Genomic DNA, 13,780 nt, shown 5'->3' with positions numbered 1-13,780 from the left:
TTTTATTTTATGCAGATGCAGCTGGGTTTTCTTTATTGCATTATGCAACTGCGATAAATCCCTGTATAAACGATAATAAATTCTTGGTAAATGGCAATTCGTCGATTTCCATTTTTTATGTCTACGACTACAACCTGCCATCGTGGTCGTGGTCATCAGAATCGCAGCCACTTCTCATATCTTATTCCCTCGAAATACATTTTGCCTGTAGTTGCTACTAATTTTTAGCTTCGTAGTTTTGAAGATCCATTTTTTTCAGTGTGATGAAGCTGCGCAAAAGTGGGAGGGTACGAGACGTAAGATGCCAGCACGAAGTGTGAGAGAATTGAAATTGAGGTATGCGAGGTGGAATGTAGGAACGATGACTGGAAGAGGAAGAGAGCTATATAGTAGATGTTTTGAAAAGGCGACGAATAAGACGGCAGAGTATGGAAGCGAAAACATGCTGCGCTAACGCTGACCCCAAATAAAATTGTCATAATGAGGATGATGATGAATATTTTCTACCTGATACTTACCTTTAAAGACGGTCAACAAAATTACACCATTTTTGTAATCTTGCACACTTTCTTCATCGTCTTAGGGTCACTTTCTGAGAACGTCCTCTTTTTGGGAAGTTGGTTAAAAATAAGTAACGAAAATATCAGTTGATCTATTCCTTGTAGAAGATTTTTTTTTATTAGCCTGTGCTGTCCCACTGCTGGGCAAAGGCCTCCCCCAAAGCCTTCCACTTTTCTTTATCCCTCGCTGCTTGAGGCCAGTCCGAGAGGAAGCTGTCCAAGTCTTCCCTCCAGCGTTTCCTTGGTCTCCCTCTCGGTCGCCTTCCATCCTCCGGGATCCACTTTGTGGTTATATTGGCCCACTTGTCCGGGTGCATTCGACAGATGTGACCCGCCCAATCCCACTTCAACTTCGCAGACTTATTGCCCACATCGAGTATGCCCGTCTTGGACCGGATAATGGTGTTGCGTATCCGGTCGCTTAGCCGTATGTTGAGCAGGCTACGATTTTTAACTGGCAATAATCTTAACCTCTGCAAATGGCGGCGACATGCCAAAAAATTCCTAACACGTGAAAATAAAATACTGATTTGTTTTGAATTTTTATCGTGTATCAGTGTAAAGCCTAACTTACATAAAGGAAACGATAATTAATTTGTTGTACAAGTTACAAGTTGTTGTTTGGTTGGGAGAAGGTTAATCATTTTAATAATTTTGATTCTGCGACTCAAAACATGGGTGAAGAGAAAAAGGTTATGTTTCATGAAATGGAACTTGATGATCGGATATTGAAGGTAAATACGACACTGCAATATCAATTGATAGTTCTTATCATTTAATTTAACTACTGATCATTATAATTTGATCCATTGTTACATGTTAAACTTGCTAAATAATACTTCTCATACGATTACTGATCACGCGTGGTAATTATTTATTTCCGCAATTGTGAACAGCACTATTTTCACAGGCTATATCGCAATTGGCATGGCCGGAGCCCACATTAATCCAAGAAACAGCCATACCACTTCTGTTAGAAGGCAAAGATGTGTTGATGAGGGCTAGAACAGGTTCTGGCAAAACTGCGGCCTTCACAATACCTGTTATCCAGAAAATATTGAACTTAAAGAACACGAGTACACATCAGTGCATCAGGGCTCTTATATTGTCGCCAAGTAAAGAGCTGTGTGGACAGGTGAGAGCTCACATGCTTTCTATCAACAAAATTGTTTATATTGGTGTAAAAATTGTGAGACTGGAATCCACATAATGCAATAATTTTGTCACCACATGTTATACAATATAAAGGCCTAACAATACAATATCATTTTCTAGTGAAAAATTTCAGATTACATCTGTCATCAGTGATCTAACAACAAAATGTGCGAGAGAAGTGAAATGCATAGACATATCGTCAAGCGGAGACACTCCAACACAGAAGGCTTTGTTGTCAGACAAACCAGACATAGTTGTGGCAACACCATCAAGAGCACTGGCACATTTGAAGGCAAACAACATGAGGCTGAAGGAAGATTTGGCTGTGCTGGTAGTGGATGAAGCAGACTTGGTGTTTTCATTTGGATATGAAGATGAAATCAAAGAGTTGTTAGGGTAAGTTACTTAAAACTTTAAAGTCTGATAACCATAGAAGAACCATTAATCGTAGAGATTAATTGAATAAATCTAAACCTGTTGAGTGGAAATAGTATCACTATCACATAATCATGGTCAGACCAATAAAACTAACATTTTTCAATAATTTGATGAATACTAAGTATATTCTTTTACAGACATCTACCAAAAATATACCAAGCGGTGTTAGCATCAGCCACACTCTCCGATGATGTCCTAAGTCTGAAAAAGATTGTTCTCCGGAACCCTGTGACTCTAAAACTGGAGGAACCAGAACTAGCACCTTCAACACAACTGCAGCATTACCATCTGTTTGCTGAAGAGGATGATAAGGCAGCCATATTGTATGCTCTGTTGAAGCTCAACCTTATTAGGGGAAAGAGTATCATATTTGTCAGAACTGTGGATAGGTGTTATAAGTAAGTAGCTTGCTTTTTAGTTAACTTGTGTGTTTTTATGGCAAAATCTGCACACTATTTCCAGGATTAAAGCTAATCTGGTTGTAAAGATACAATTTAAAGTAACTTCAAATAGAAATGATGAAGATAATGATCAACTATATTTGTTTCAGATTAAAATTATACCTAGAACAGTTTAAAATAGGTTCCTGCGTTCTAAACTCGGAGCTCCCCGCAGCAGTCAGATGTTTATCAGTAGACCAGTTCAACCGAGGAAGGTATCAGATCATCATAGCATCAGATGAAATGGCTCTAGAGAAACCTGACGGTGGTATATTGCCTATAGAAGAAAGAAAAAAGAAGAAACAAGCTTCAAAACGGAAGAAAGACAAAGAATCCGGTGTGTCGCGAGGAATAGATTTTCAGCACGTGTCAAATGTGATTAATTTTGATTTTCCATTGGATGTGAACTCCTATGTGCATAGAGCTGGAAGGACAGCTAGGGGGAAGAATCAGGTAAATGTTCAATACTGTTATAATTCATGTGTAATACTCCTATATTATAAATTTCATAAAATGGTTTTGTTTTTAGCTCATGTTCTACATATACCAATTTACAAAAATGTAGAAATGGGTGAATGAAATAGAAACTATTCAGTTCTTTTCTCATTCCAGGGTTCAGTGTTATCATTTGTGTCAATAAGAGAAAAGCAGTTAATGGAAGCAGTAGAGGCGCATTTATCAAAAGGTTTCAAGGAACAGAAAGTCATACAGTAAGTTTCATGTATTTTCACTTTTAAATTGATGTCTTGTAATACTGAAATGAAATGTATGTTCTACTTCCGAACACAGCATCATATTAGTTGTTTTCTTTTTCGCTGTATGTTAAAAACATAGGTGTCTGTTTGAAGCATAAAGCAACAAGAAAAATGTGCTGGCAATAAAATCTTGCCATGGGTTCCTTTATTATTTCTGTTTTTTTTTTCGTATTTTCCAGAAAGTATGAGTTTGCTCTCGAAGAGGTGGAAGGTTTCCGTTACCGGTCCCGGGACGCGTGGCGAGCTGTCACCAGGATAGCTGTCAGGGAAGCCAGGCTCAAAGAGATCAAACAGGAACTGCTCAACTGTAAGAAGTTGCAGGTAAATTATATCTCACACTAAAAATATATTTGTAACCAGTATTACATTTTATTATACATACTAGTATTTCCACATGATGAACAACTATTTTACTTATCTCTTTGAAGAACGACTAATCTTCTCTCTGAATACCTCACACACCAGCACAAATTAAATTCCCCTCCAAAAACACTTGAAACTAACCCTCACATTTTCACAGGGCTACTTCGAAGAGAACCCAACAGACTTAGCAGCTTTACGAAGAGACAAAGCCTTGCATACTGTCAAGGTCCAACACCACTTGGCTCACGTTCCTGAGTACTTACTCCCCGCAGCCTTGAGGAATGAAGACTCAGTGGAAGATGAGCAGGAAGGGGCGGCGGCACCCGCGCCCGCACCGCATAAGAAAAGGAAACAGAACGCCCAGTATGGCAGTGCTAAAAGACATAAGTACCAGGTGGGTTTGCATGCATATTTATTTATTTTATGCTGAGTTTGGGTAGGAGGTCCTTGCCTTGTAGTGGGTGAATACAAGATGGTTTAAAAATCAAGTAGCTGTTGAAAATGTTTTACAGCATCTGTAAATAATAAAAGTAATATTTTCTTACCAAGAAATGGAATTTTGTAAAATCATTTTATATGTTAGCATTTTTCAATCCCCTGACTCCCATTGCTTGCTTAGCAGTTTCATATTGAATGTTACCGTAATTTTAGATCATGTAATGAATATGACCAATCAAATGTTAAATTCTGTTCCAGGCTCGTCAAAACGATCCCCTGAAGAGTTTCGACGTGAAGAAGAAGGCGGTGACCGCGGGCGACACGTAGCAGACACTTTGTTAGTATCCGAACGGATGAACTTATAGACAATACTATATGTTTTTATACGAACATTTTATACGCACTTGTGTTAAGGTTGGAACAACACTTGCAGTTGTATAAGACGTTGAATTTAATAAAACTTAAAGTTATCAAAAGCTATTTCTTTTTTTTTGAGTCATAGGATTTTGCTCAGAAGTTTTTCAAAATTGATATTTATCACATTGGTACATACGTTTTTCTCAAAAGTATCGAAATCGATATGCGTTACCAATTAGAGACTATCACCTATTTCGCTATATTGATAATATCCAGCACCATTTCGATAAAAATTGATTTATCATATCTAAATATATAAAACTCAAAGGTGACTGACTGACTGACATAGTGATCTATCAACGCACAGCTGAAACCACTGGACGGATCGGGCTGAAATTTGGCATGCAGGTAGATATTATGACGTAGGCATCCGCTAAGAAAGGATTTTGATCAATTCTACCCCCAAGGGGATAAAATAGGGGATGAAAGTTTGTATGAAACTTGCCCACGCAGACGAAGTTGCGGGCAACAGCTAGTTGAAATATAAAATAAACAAACTCTAGGAACTTGAGGAGGTGCTCAAATATTAATCGTCGTTATGTAATCATCTGTTCTAAACGGGGTTTGTTCAGCAAAGTGCAGTTCCAGCCTAAATGTTACTGTTGTACCTAACATGTACAAAATAAAGCATGTCTCATGTTGTGTTTTTCTTTCACACAGTTGCGTCGGTGTCTCCGCGAGATATTTAGTATAACCACCAGTTCGGTTAGTACGATCAATGTTACACCGTAGCATTGATGACAATAAATTATGTTTATTTTTCCAAAAAGTGTTTATTTTCTTTTTTATGGGGATTTTAAATCTAAAACAGCTTTCGCTTTCCGTTAGTCCATGTCGATGTACTAATATGTGTTCATTGTGCGGTCCGCCATGAATAGTAAATCTGAAAAAACGGTTAGTACTCGCCTTCAAGTGAATCCTCTCAGCTTTTCCACATTGGCAGATTTGCCGCTCGATTTTTTTAACGTCCTGCAGTGGTCACTTGTTTGCTGTCTCGTTACCGCGACATCGCCTGTTCGTCCGGGTGTTGTCGCTCGGAAAATCCGCCAGTGTGAAGAGGCTGTATGTCTTTGACTATATTTTAATAGTCCTTCAATATAATGGAGAGCGTAGGGAAGCATTGGCATACATGTATGGTTAAAGGTAGGTACGGTTCCAATCGACACAGTAGAACTGCAATTTCTGACGATATCATTATTTTGAGATACTGATACGTAAACTTTTTCAGTACAAGCTCCATTCACGTAGCTGAGCCACTCTCTAATTCTCTACTTATTATATTAGAGTTGGTTTCCAATATGAACGCAACTCAACCCTAATAAACGAAGATTAGATAATAATAGCAGCTAGTTTTACAAGCTGAACATTTTGGCGAAACCATCTACCATTACCGACTCCTGACAGAACTAAAAGGCCCATTTAATATGAATAAGAATAATTTATTGTGACAATAATTTGTTTACAGTAGTGTGTACAGAATCCTCTTTTAGACAAAAACAATATGCCTGTAGTAGAAGACTACTGACTACTAATCTGTTCCTACTATCTGCTTTTTGAATTGGTCAATTATTGTTTTATTCTAGGGGTAGAAAGATCCCACCATTGGGTACATTACGTATCCTGCTCTCAAAACAGGTGCATGCTCTTGTAGATTTCTCCTCGTAGTCATATTCGGTCACTATTTATCAGCTGTTATTGCATGTAGTTAGATCTGTATTTTATGTTTTACATCAGCTAATATTTATAGTACCTATTTCGTGGTATGTGTGCTTGCTTTAATTAATATTCTGAGTTGGTATTTTTTATTCTGGAAATAATTCGCGACTGTAACTTGTTAACATTTTATTTGTGCATGTGTATCCTGTCCTACCTATACCGTACCTATCCTGTGTACCTACTGTCTGCGATATCATAAATATCCAAATTACCATATTCCAAGTCATATGAGTCAAATGTCATCCACACCTAACCTATTTATTTTGCTTATTTATCTATTGTTATCACGGAGGACCGCGCAGAACGCAAGTCCAACTACCAAAAATTACACGTACGACGTACCCCTATTTGGGATAGTCACAGACGGACTACTCCCGGCCGCAGTGCAATGGCCGGAGTCCGCCCGGGGCAACCGCCTTCGTGATCACGGTACACCCTACGCAAGGTTAGTATGACGTCTGACAACCAGCCACCTCCTTATATACCCGCTCCCGAGAATCTTAACACCGACTTCTAATTGTAGGGCATAGTGACATCTCTTATCACTTTTGCGAATCATTTTGGGTTACCCATTATGAAAATGCATAGAAACTGCACTAATCAGTATCTCAATTTTCCATTTAAAATTAAAATCATGTATTCACGAGTAATTCTAATTTTAGTGTACTTTGGCTCGCTTGTATTTAATTAATTAGGTAGGTTTCTCGTAAAATTCCTCGCATTGTTTAAAATAAATGACATCAGACAACTGTCATACATTCTGGCAATAGCAATAAATTGAGTTCCGAATGAGCGGGAAATTAAAAGGGCTTGCTTGGCATGTTTTTGCTGCAAGGCTGCAACAAACAATTAATTTTATGGACCTACACGTAGGTATAGGTAATTTTATCGCCGCCTTGCCGTGCCATGACATAGTTCCATACGCTCTAATTAACATGAGTATATAATGTCTACTTGCCTACAGAATACAAGGAAACACATATCCACGATTCACCATTTTATTATCTTAAAAAATGACAGATTTATAACATTCTCAACGATTACAATAATGTTCGGACTAGACTATAACTTGAATATTCTTATAACAACAAAGTTAGACGGATTTAGAATATCTCTTCTTCTTGGGCGGTTCTTTGATGATGACCTTGGAGTCGCTGAAGGCTCGTCGCAGCGTGAGCGCCTGTTGCCTGAGAGACACGTTTGTAGACGACTGTAGGGTGGATAGAGGCCGGTTCAGGTAATAGCCGTAGGGCCCCATCTCGCGACGCTGCCACGGACTTGTGGTGATCCTGTAGAACAGACAAGCATATTATTAGGAATGGTGCTGTAAGCGTTAGAAATGAACTGATCCGAATTCAAAAGGGGTTGTAGAAAATTTCAGGGTTATGCATCATCATTTGAGCTGGACGTTTTTTGATCCTGAGTTCAGTAGATGGTGAGTTGTGCGTTGAGGCTCAGTTGGTTGTTCCAACGAGTACCAATTGCTGTATAATCTCGTATTTGCACATGCACGTTGGCCAGGCAGTGTCAATGTTTCACGTCTCTAATTTACTATAATTTCATTTCTGGCAACACTAGAAATCACTCGATTGTCGATCGATCTACCATTCTATCTAAGGGTTATATTATGATGTACCATATCATGAGCGGCGGCATCTCGGGGCGGGGACGCGTCTGGATGTAGAAGGCGAGTGGCGCCACGCCGCACATCCAGATCATCCACTGCTGCATCATCTTGCGGCTCTCCAGGTCGTCCTCTGACATTATTACCATTTCGTCCTGCAACATTCATATTAAGAGATATAGTATAGTGGATCAGTTTTCAGCGAGCGGTTTCACCCTCATCCCGCGAAAACAACTCCGCTTCCCGGATAATGAATAGTGTACCTTGATAAAAGAGATATCTAACACTGAAATAATTTTTCAAATCGGCCCAGTACTCCTTGAGATTTTTGAGTCTTTCTAGGGATTTCACCAAAAGGGTCTAAGTCTACCAGATCTTAAAAGTTGAAGTACTCGTAGTTTACAGTACTTTTACTTCGTATAAGGTCAGATATCAACTTACTTCGAAACAGTATTCAACGATACTCTTCAGGAGCCTGACAAGCATCACCCAAAAGTGTAGACTGTATATCACCATCCATATGAATAGTAGGTGCTGGAAGAGAAACCATTGATTTTAGTGGATTAGTTTATGGTAGTACTGGATAAAAGGCATTAATTCACGATAAGTCGGATATAAAGTAGGTTTAATCGCCTTCAGCATGGAAAATTTCGTTGCAGGTAATTTGGCCGTTTTATCGTGGAGGTACAGCAATATCCAAATTTTCGCATTTACGTACCCGATAAGCAGAACAACTATGCTTACCTGTAAAATAAGTTCCCAGAGTGGCACGCGTCGGAACACAAAACGTCTAAAGAGCGCGGAGAGCACCCTCTGCGCAAGCGCCGCCGCCCCACTCGCCCACAGCACTGTCGGCACCACTGACAACAAGCTCTCCCCACATTTGGCCCATTCCAATAACTGGAATCAGTAAAAGATAAAGATAAAAATTCATTTATTCAAAGAAGGCTAAAAATTTCCAAAATACAGCCTCCAAAATGACCGCCCTTAACCACTTAATTTGTGTTTTTGCAACGTAAGTAATCGTAGTTACGTTGTAATCCATATACATATTGTGGGAAAAATGGGAATGGAAAAGGCAGTTAAAGTTATCTGGAAGAACCTAATTCTCTTGAGTAGTTATCAGACGAATTAGAATGTATATAGCGTAATGTATGTAGCGTATACCTATAGTAACACATTAGAATGTGGAAATCTGAGTCTACCATTGTATATAACTGCTTAAGAAATGTAAAGTAGGTAAGGCCATACTACTCGCATACTTGGGGTCATAATGAGTTAGCAGGTTGATGCCAGCATAGTCAGTGGAGAGTAAAAGGTAGTTTAACGTATGTTTATCCTGTACTTCATAATCCCTTACTTCCTGAGAAGTTGTCAAGAACTGTGTCCTCACCTCATATCCTTCTTTTTGCAAGTAAATCCATATAGAGGTATTCCACATCACAATTTTATGTATCCAAATAGTTGACAACGAAATTTAACATTGGTAATGTAATCTGTTAGACTTTCTTTGTTGATTTACACAAAAATATTAATTCCTATGTCACCATGATCGTTTTGACATTTTCCCAAACAACATTTTGATTGACTTGACAGTGTTTTTTATAAGCGATATGGATAACCTTGGCTCTAGTAATTTTAATGAGATCCTAGCTAAAACCTGCATGCATATTAACCCTTCTGTACCCTTCACTTGTAAGCTCCACTGATACCCTGAGCCAAGTTGTCATTTCCGATGTAATAATTCATTTATTAGCTAGTTGGTACGGTTGTAAGTCGCTCCTTTGTAACAGCAGCTTGCGCCAACTAAACTGTCTCTTGATTAAAAATAAAAAAAACGTGTAGGTAAAACAATATTTTATTAAAAGAACCAAGATATAGTACAATTGTGTCGAAGCCCATAGCCTGTAGATCTACACCCTGCAGGGGAAGTCTTCAAGGGTTTCCATCTTGGGTCCCCCCACTTCCAGGCACACAGACGCTGGTGTGCGGTGTACACGCACATCTCGTTGCCTGCAAACCGATATAAAACATTAATTCCTGATGAAAATATTTTTGCTGCTAATATTGTAACGAAAATGATAGCTGGACTGACAAAAACTGCTAAAGCCAAATTCTACATATATTTTACGGCAATAAATTCAATTTTCACATATTATGGCAAAATTATGAAATTTTTGGGGCCCATAAAGGCGGTCTTGGAGAAGGTTGTCATTAAAACCATTATCCATATATGCGCATGATATGAACATAATCGTTTAAACGCACAGCAATATCACATTAGGTATTAGCTGTTCCACGCAGCTTTCCTCTTACATGAGGGAAAGAACTTAATTCCTGGGCTATATTTGAATTCCGTTAAGTGGAACTTTAGGTATAATGATTTGTCGCATAATATCAGATCATCCCTACCTGGATAAAAGTTCGTAGCTTTTCAAATGCATCAGCGGTGGCCTCACTCGATTGCCCGACCAGATGGACACTGAACTCCTTCGGTGACTTCCTGAGACCCGCGTTGGAGTCACTGGGTCGCTGCTCTTCGCTGGGTCGCTGGTCTTCGCTGGGCCGCTGGTCTTCGTTAGGCCGCTGGTCTTCGCTGGTCTCAGATGTAATCCCGCTGAGGGTGCCGCTGACGTCCATTGAAGATCTCTTGGGAGACGCGATCTCACTCTAGTTAACAACGCTTTGCCTAAATAAACGATAAGCTACTATTCTAAAAAAAAAGCCTGTCGGATGCCTCATCATTCAAGTTGTATTAGACCACGTAATCCATGGGCCTTACATCCTGCTGATGTAAATGAAAGTACTGTTTTATAGTGCGGAAAAGGGGGATTGTTTACTTCAGCAGCTATCTGCATCATCTGCGTATATAATAATACCTGTTCAAGTTAATGGGTAAAGCCTGTGCCGTTTACAAGTTCCTCCTCATAGAAAGGTGAATTATAATTGGAGAAGTCAGTTATAAATAAGTAAAAGCATTACGTATGAGTGGCCCCGTCAACCCTGGTGTTGGTCTCCAGCTGGCCTTGTGGGGCGAACCCTCGCAGCCGCCGATGGACTGAGCCGACGAAGCTGTTGACCTTCTCCATGGTGAGGCTGACTCGCTCCGTGGCGCGTTCTTGCAGCTCGGTTTGCCTGATCCCCAACACAATTGTGCACCTTAGATACGTGAATATAAAGCACTAAAACATGAATGCTGTAAAAATCTGAACTTGTAGCGAGGGTTTGATGTTTTGTCATGATTGATGATTTTGATGTGAGCAGGAAACTATCATAGTTAGCCTTCTTGAAACTACAACGAAAATATCATCATCGTCAGCCTTTTTATCGCCCCACTGTTTGGCACAGACTATGTTACCTCATAAGAATGTAAACAAAATCAAACAAAAAAATAGCACGATGGCTGCTCGCAAAATAGAACCATTTTCCCTTTGCAAGAAGACATCGTGCTCGAAAAAAAAAAGATATAGTAATGAACCATACCAACCACTGTTCCAAATACGGCATATTGAACCTCTGGCAGTAGTGCTTGCGCACATAGTCGGCATAGCAGAGCGAGAGGAACCAACAGACAGTGATGTGGATCTGCGGCTGCTGCTGGCGGAGGAACCGCGTTAGCGGGCCCAGCGGCATCAGCTCCGTCTGCCCGCCCAGTAACCCTGCTGTCGTCATCTCCAGCAGCACGCTTGGACTCTGGAGACAAATAAATATAAATCTAGATATGTTAAGTGATTTATTCTTGAGCATTCGACTGGATCAAATCGTTCGTTACAGCCTTTTTATCGTCCCACTGCTGGGCAGCAGGCCTCCTCTCACATGGGGAAAGTTTGAGCATTGCACTGGACAAATAAAGATTAAAAATGAATATAATGAAGTTGATACTTACATCTCTAATAAGCGTGTCGAGGTAGTATTGGAAGAAGCGCATGGAGCACACCCACAGGTGGATCATCAGCGCCAGCATGCCGAGGACCATCGTTGACTGAGAAATATAAACAAATGAAATAAATGCCTAATCCGTAAGAAAAGTGCGGTTTTCTATCTGTCTGATCCGCCTGGAAACATGTGGATGCACTTTTGGAAGTTATTTTTAACTTAAGTTAGTCTTTGACATCTAAGTGACAAGGAAGAATGGAAGCGGAAGACATATTGAGCCGAATCCAAATAAAATTGGGAAATGAAAAATAAAAGGTCTTTGACGGCTGAGAAGGTTTATCATAAGATCCCATCACTGTTTTGTTCAAGCACATTAAAAATAACAGCTTATCTCCTCCAACTTACAATCAAGCACTTCTCCAGCAGCGACACATGGGCCTGGTCTCCGGCGATGAACACGGTGGCCTCCAGCTCGTTGTACAGGAAGAGAGCGGCGGCGCTCGCGAACACCGCCGTCGGACCCACGCCCCATATCTCGCCGTTGCAGCTCAACCACTTCGCTAGTGCTTCAAGGTTTGAGTCGTATAGGTTCTGTGACAATTGGTTCATTAAGGAGCAACTAGTATAATTAAATATGTAATTAAAATAATTGATGAACAACTTCCACAGTTAAAAATCTAAGGTCTTCTAACAAAATTCTACTTCATATTGGCGTGACATGTAACAACTATGTAAGGAAGTAGAATGTCACAATCCAGATTCTGGACTACTCAAAGTTAGACATCTAAACAAACACCATCTATCTTGCCCAACCTCTGGAGACTATATTATAGGACTCGCAACAATAGCGTTGTCCTAATTTCAAAAGTTTTAATTCACATGTTGCATTGCCCCACTGTTTGTATTGTTCGGTATGCATGTACTCTACGGTTAGACTTAACGTTAGGAAGTAATCGTTAAGATGAAGAGTGATTGTAGTGCTTTTTCATGAACAAATTGCTAATTCAAGGAACACTTTAAATGCATGGGTAAACCGTGAAGAAACTTTCGAAATTTTGAACGATAAAGATAATAATTTTCTGAAAAAGTTATGAAAGAATCTATTGTTTTCTTTTATTTTTAATCTGATATTGCAATACAGTCACACTTTATCCCATACGATTTAAAGTAGATCTTTAAATTACCAATGTTGTGACTCCTGTAGAATTCATTTGTTCCTTCGCTTTAACACGTTGCTTTTTACATATTGCATGGGAATTTCAATAGTCTTACATAGTGGTTTTCTTCTGGAAGTCAAAGGGTTAGTTCATCATTTAGGTATTCCTCACCTCACGAAGTTATTCGAAAACACGAAAATGTAAGGCGGGGCGAGTCCTTTCAGGTGTTTCAACTTAGACGACCTATACAATTTGTTGTCAGTTTATTTACTCACAAAATGTCTCCATATCATATACTAAATGAATTAATGCTAGTGGTTTATATATTATCCAGTTGTCAGTTTGTAAGTAGTGGGCTCAAAATAGTTTATGTACCTATGTGTTTCAGAAAACCAAAAACTACCCTGTGCCTTACCCAGTCCGTCTTTAAACTGGATAAGACTACAGACACCAATCATTGTAATTACTTACACAATGTGTGTTGAAGCTTACAGACTTCCCCGCCATGCAAGCGGCGCGAGTGTTACTCTAGCCCTCTCTATATTTATCATTTTCACTTTGCGGTATCATTAATATACTTTATCACACTTTAGATTTTACTATAATATATAACAATACTGTTTTTTTTGGTTAGATTTCTACGGATCTGACTTTGTGATGGATATTGAATATGTCAAATCGAGATGGCAGTGGTTGGCGTTTGGGTCAGGTTAAAACCTTATTTTATCTAAGGAGTTTTATGTTGATAGAAACCATAAGAGGTTTGTTGGTAGAGAGGAGGTAGTTTGTTTCCTCGGGAACCACTTATTAAATTATTTTCAAATTATTGTCAAAGGTAACA

The 13,780-nt window shown here is 39.3% G+C and overlaps 3 protein-coding genes and 1 non-coding gene across 6 annotated transcripts; 1 reads left to right on the top strand and 3 right to left on the bottom strand.

The window, feature by feature from the left end:
• Positions 1–1,020: 1,020 nt before the first annotated feature.
• LOC110379220 (probable ATP-dependent RNA helicase DDX56) lies at positions 1,021–5,335 on the top strand. The gene is made up of 10 exons (XM_021338775.3): positions 1,021–1,294; positions 1,471–1,695; positions 1,849–2,111; positions 2,291–2,551; positions 2,704–3,046; positions 3,206–3,303; positions 3,528–3,669; positions 3,869–4,105; positions 4,408–4,486; positions 5,227–5,335. The coding sequence occupies exons 1-9, from the start codon at positions 1,235–1,237 to the stop codon at positions 4,474–4,476; spliced, it is 1,698 nt and encodes a 565-aa protein (XP_021194450.3). The 5' UTR covers positions 1,021–1,234; the 3' UTR covers positions 4,477–4,486; positions 5,227–5,335.
• A 1,236-nt stretch (positions 5,336–6,571) lies between these two features.
• Positions 6,572–6,735, bottom strand: LOC126054163 (U1 spliceosomal RNA). Its single transcript, XR_007510740.1, has one exon. It is a non-coding gene; the product is annotated as a U1 spliceosomal RNA (small nuclear RNA).
• Positions 6,736–7,271: 536 nt separating this feature from the next.
• LOC110379224 (uncharacterized) lies at positions 7,272–9,481 on the bottom strand. Its single transcript, XM_021338780.3, has 5 exons — positions 9,300–9,481; positions 8,651–8,806; positions 8,348–8,440; positions 7,919–8,061; positions 7,272–7,571 (listed from the first exon to the last, which is right to left on the bottom strand). Exons 1-5 carry the CDS (start codon positions 9,345–9,347, stop codon positions 7,376–7,378), a joined length of 636 nt encoding a protein of 211 aa, XP_021194455.2. The 5' UTR covers positions 9,348–9,481; the 3' UTR covers positions 7,272–7,375.
• A 267-nt stretch (positions 9,482–9,748) lies between these two features.
• LOC110379219 (uncharacterized) lies at positions 9,749–13,624 on the bottom strand. Of its 3 annotated transcripts, XM_021338769.3 has the most exons (8): positions 13,411–13,624; positions 12,967–13,068; positions 12,188–12,373; positions 11,793–11,888; positions 11,394–11,599; positions 10,889–11,065; positions 10,319–10,576; positions 9,749–9,919 (listed from the first exon to the last, which is right to left on the bottom strand). In XM_021338769.3, exons 2-8 carry the CDS (start codon positions 12,991–12,993, stop codon positions 9,820–9,822), a joined length of 1,050 nt encoding a protein of 349 aa, XP_021194444.3. In that variant the 5' UTR covers positions 12,994–13,068; positions 13,411–13,624; the 3' UTR covers positions 9,749–9,819. The 3 variants fall into 3 exon arrangements, with proteins under 3 accessions (XP_021194444.3, XP_021194446.3, XP_063892026.1); XM_021338771.3 differs by lacking the exon at positions 12,967–13,068 and having other exon boundaries at positions 10,319–10,574; XM_064035956.1 differs by lacking the exon at positions 12,967–13,068 and having other exon boundaries at positions 10,889–11,041; positions 13,411–13,623.
• Between the last annotated feature and the right edge of the window lie 156 nt (positions 13,625–13,780).

Source organism: Helicoverpa armigera, chromosome 8 (assembly GCF_030705265.1).
Source record: "Helicoverpa armigera isolate CAAS_96S chromosome 8, ASM3070526v1, whole genome shotgun sequence".
Classification (NCBI taxonomy): Eukaryota; Metazoa; Arthropoda; class Insecta; order Lepidoptera; family Noctuidae; genus Helicoverpa; species Helicoverpa armigera.
Note: the sequence above shows the minus strand (reverse complement) of the source record. Positions and strands in the feature narration are given on the sequence as shown.

Excerpts from the sequence above, each read along its gene's own strand:
- LOC110379224 (XM_021338780.3), bottom strand. The coding sequence starts at position 9,347 with ATGTGGAATACCTCTATATGGATTTACTTGCAAAAAGAAGGATATGAG. Across the intron at positions 8,807-9,299 it reads TGCAAAAAGAAGGATATGAG|TTATTGGAATGGGCCAAATG; the intron begins GTGAGGACACAG and ends TACTGATTCCAG. Across the intron at positions 8,062-8,347 it reads TCGTTGAATACTGTTTCGAA|GACGAAATGGTAATAATGTC; the intron begins GTAAGTTGATAT and ends TGAATGTTGCAG.
- LOC110379219 (XM_021338769.3), bottom strand. The coding sequence starts at position 12,993 with ATGAATTCTACAGGAGTCACAACATTG. Across the intron at positions 11,600-11,792 it reads TCGACACGCTTATTAGAGAT|AGTCCAAGCGTGCTGCTGGA; the intron begins GTAAGTATCAAC and ends ATTTGTCTCCAG. Across the intron at positions 10,577-10,888 it reads GTTGACGGGGCCACTCATAC|AGTGAGATCGCGTCTCCCAA; the intron begins GTAATGCTTTTA and ends GTTGTTAACTAG.
- LOC110379220 (XM_021338775.3), top strand. The coding sequence starts at position 1,235 with ATGGGTGAAGAGAAAAAGGTTATGTTTCATGAAATGGAACTTGATGAT. Across the intron at positions 3,047-3,205 it reads CAGCTAGGGGGAAGAATCAG|GGTTCAGTGTTATCATTTGT; the intron begins GTAAATGTTCAA and ends TTCTCATTCCAG. Across the intron at positions 3,304-3,527 it reads AAGGAACAGAAAGTCATACA|AAAGTATGAGTTTGCTCTCG; the intron begins GTAAGTTTCATG and ends CGTATTTTCCAG.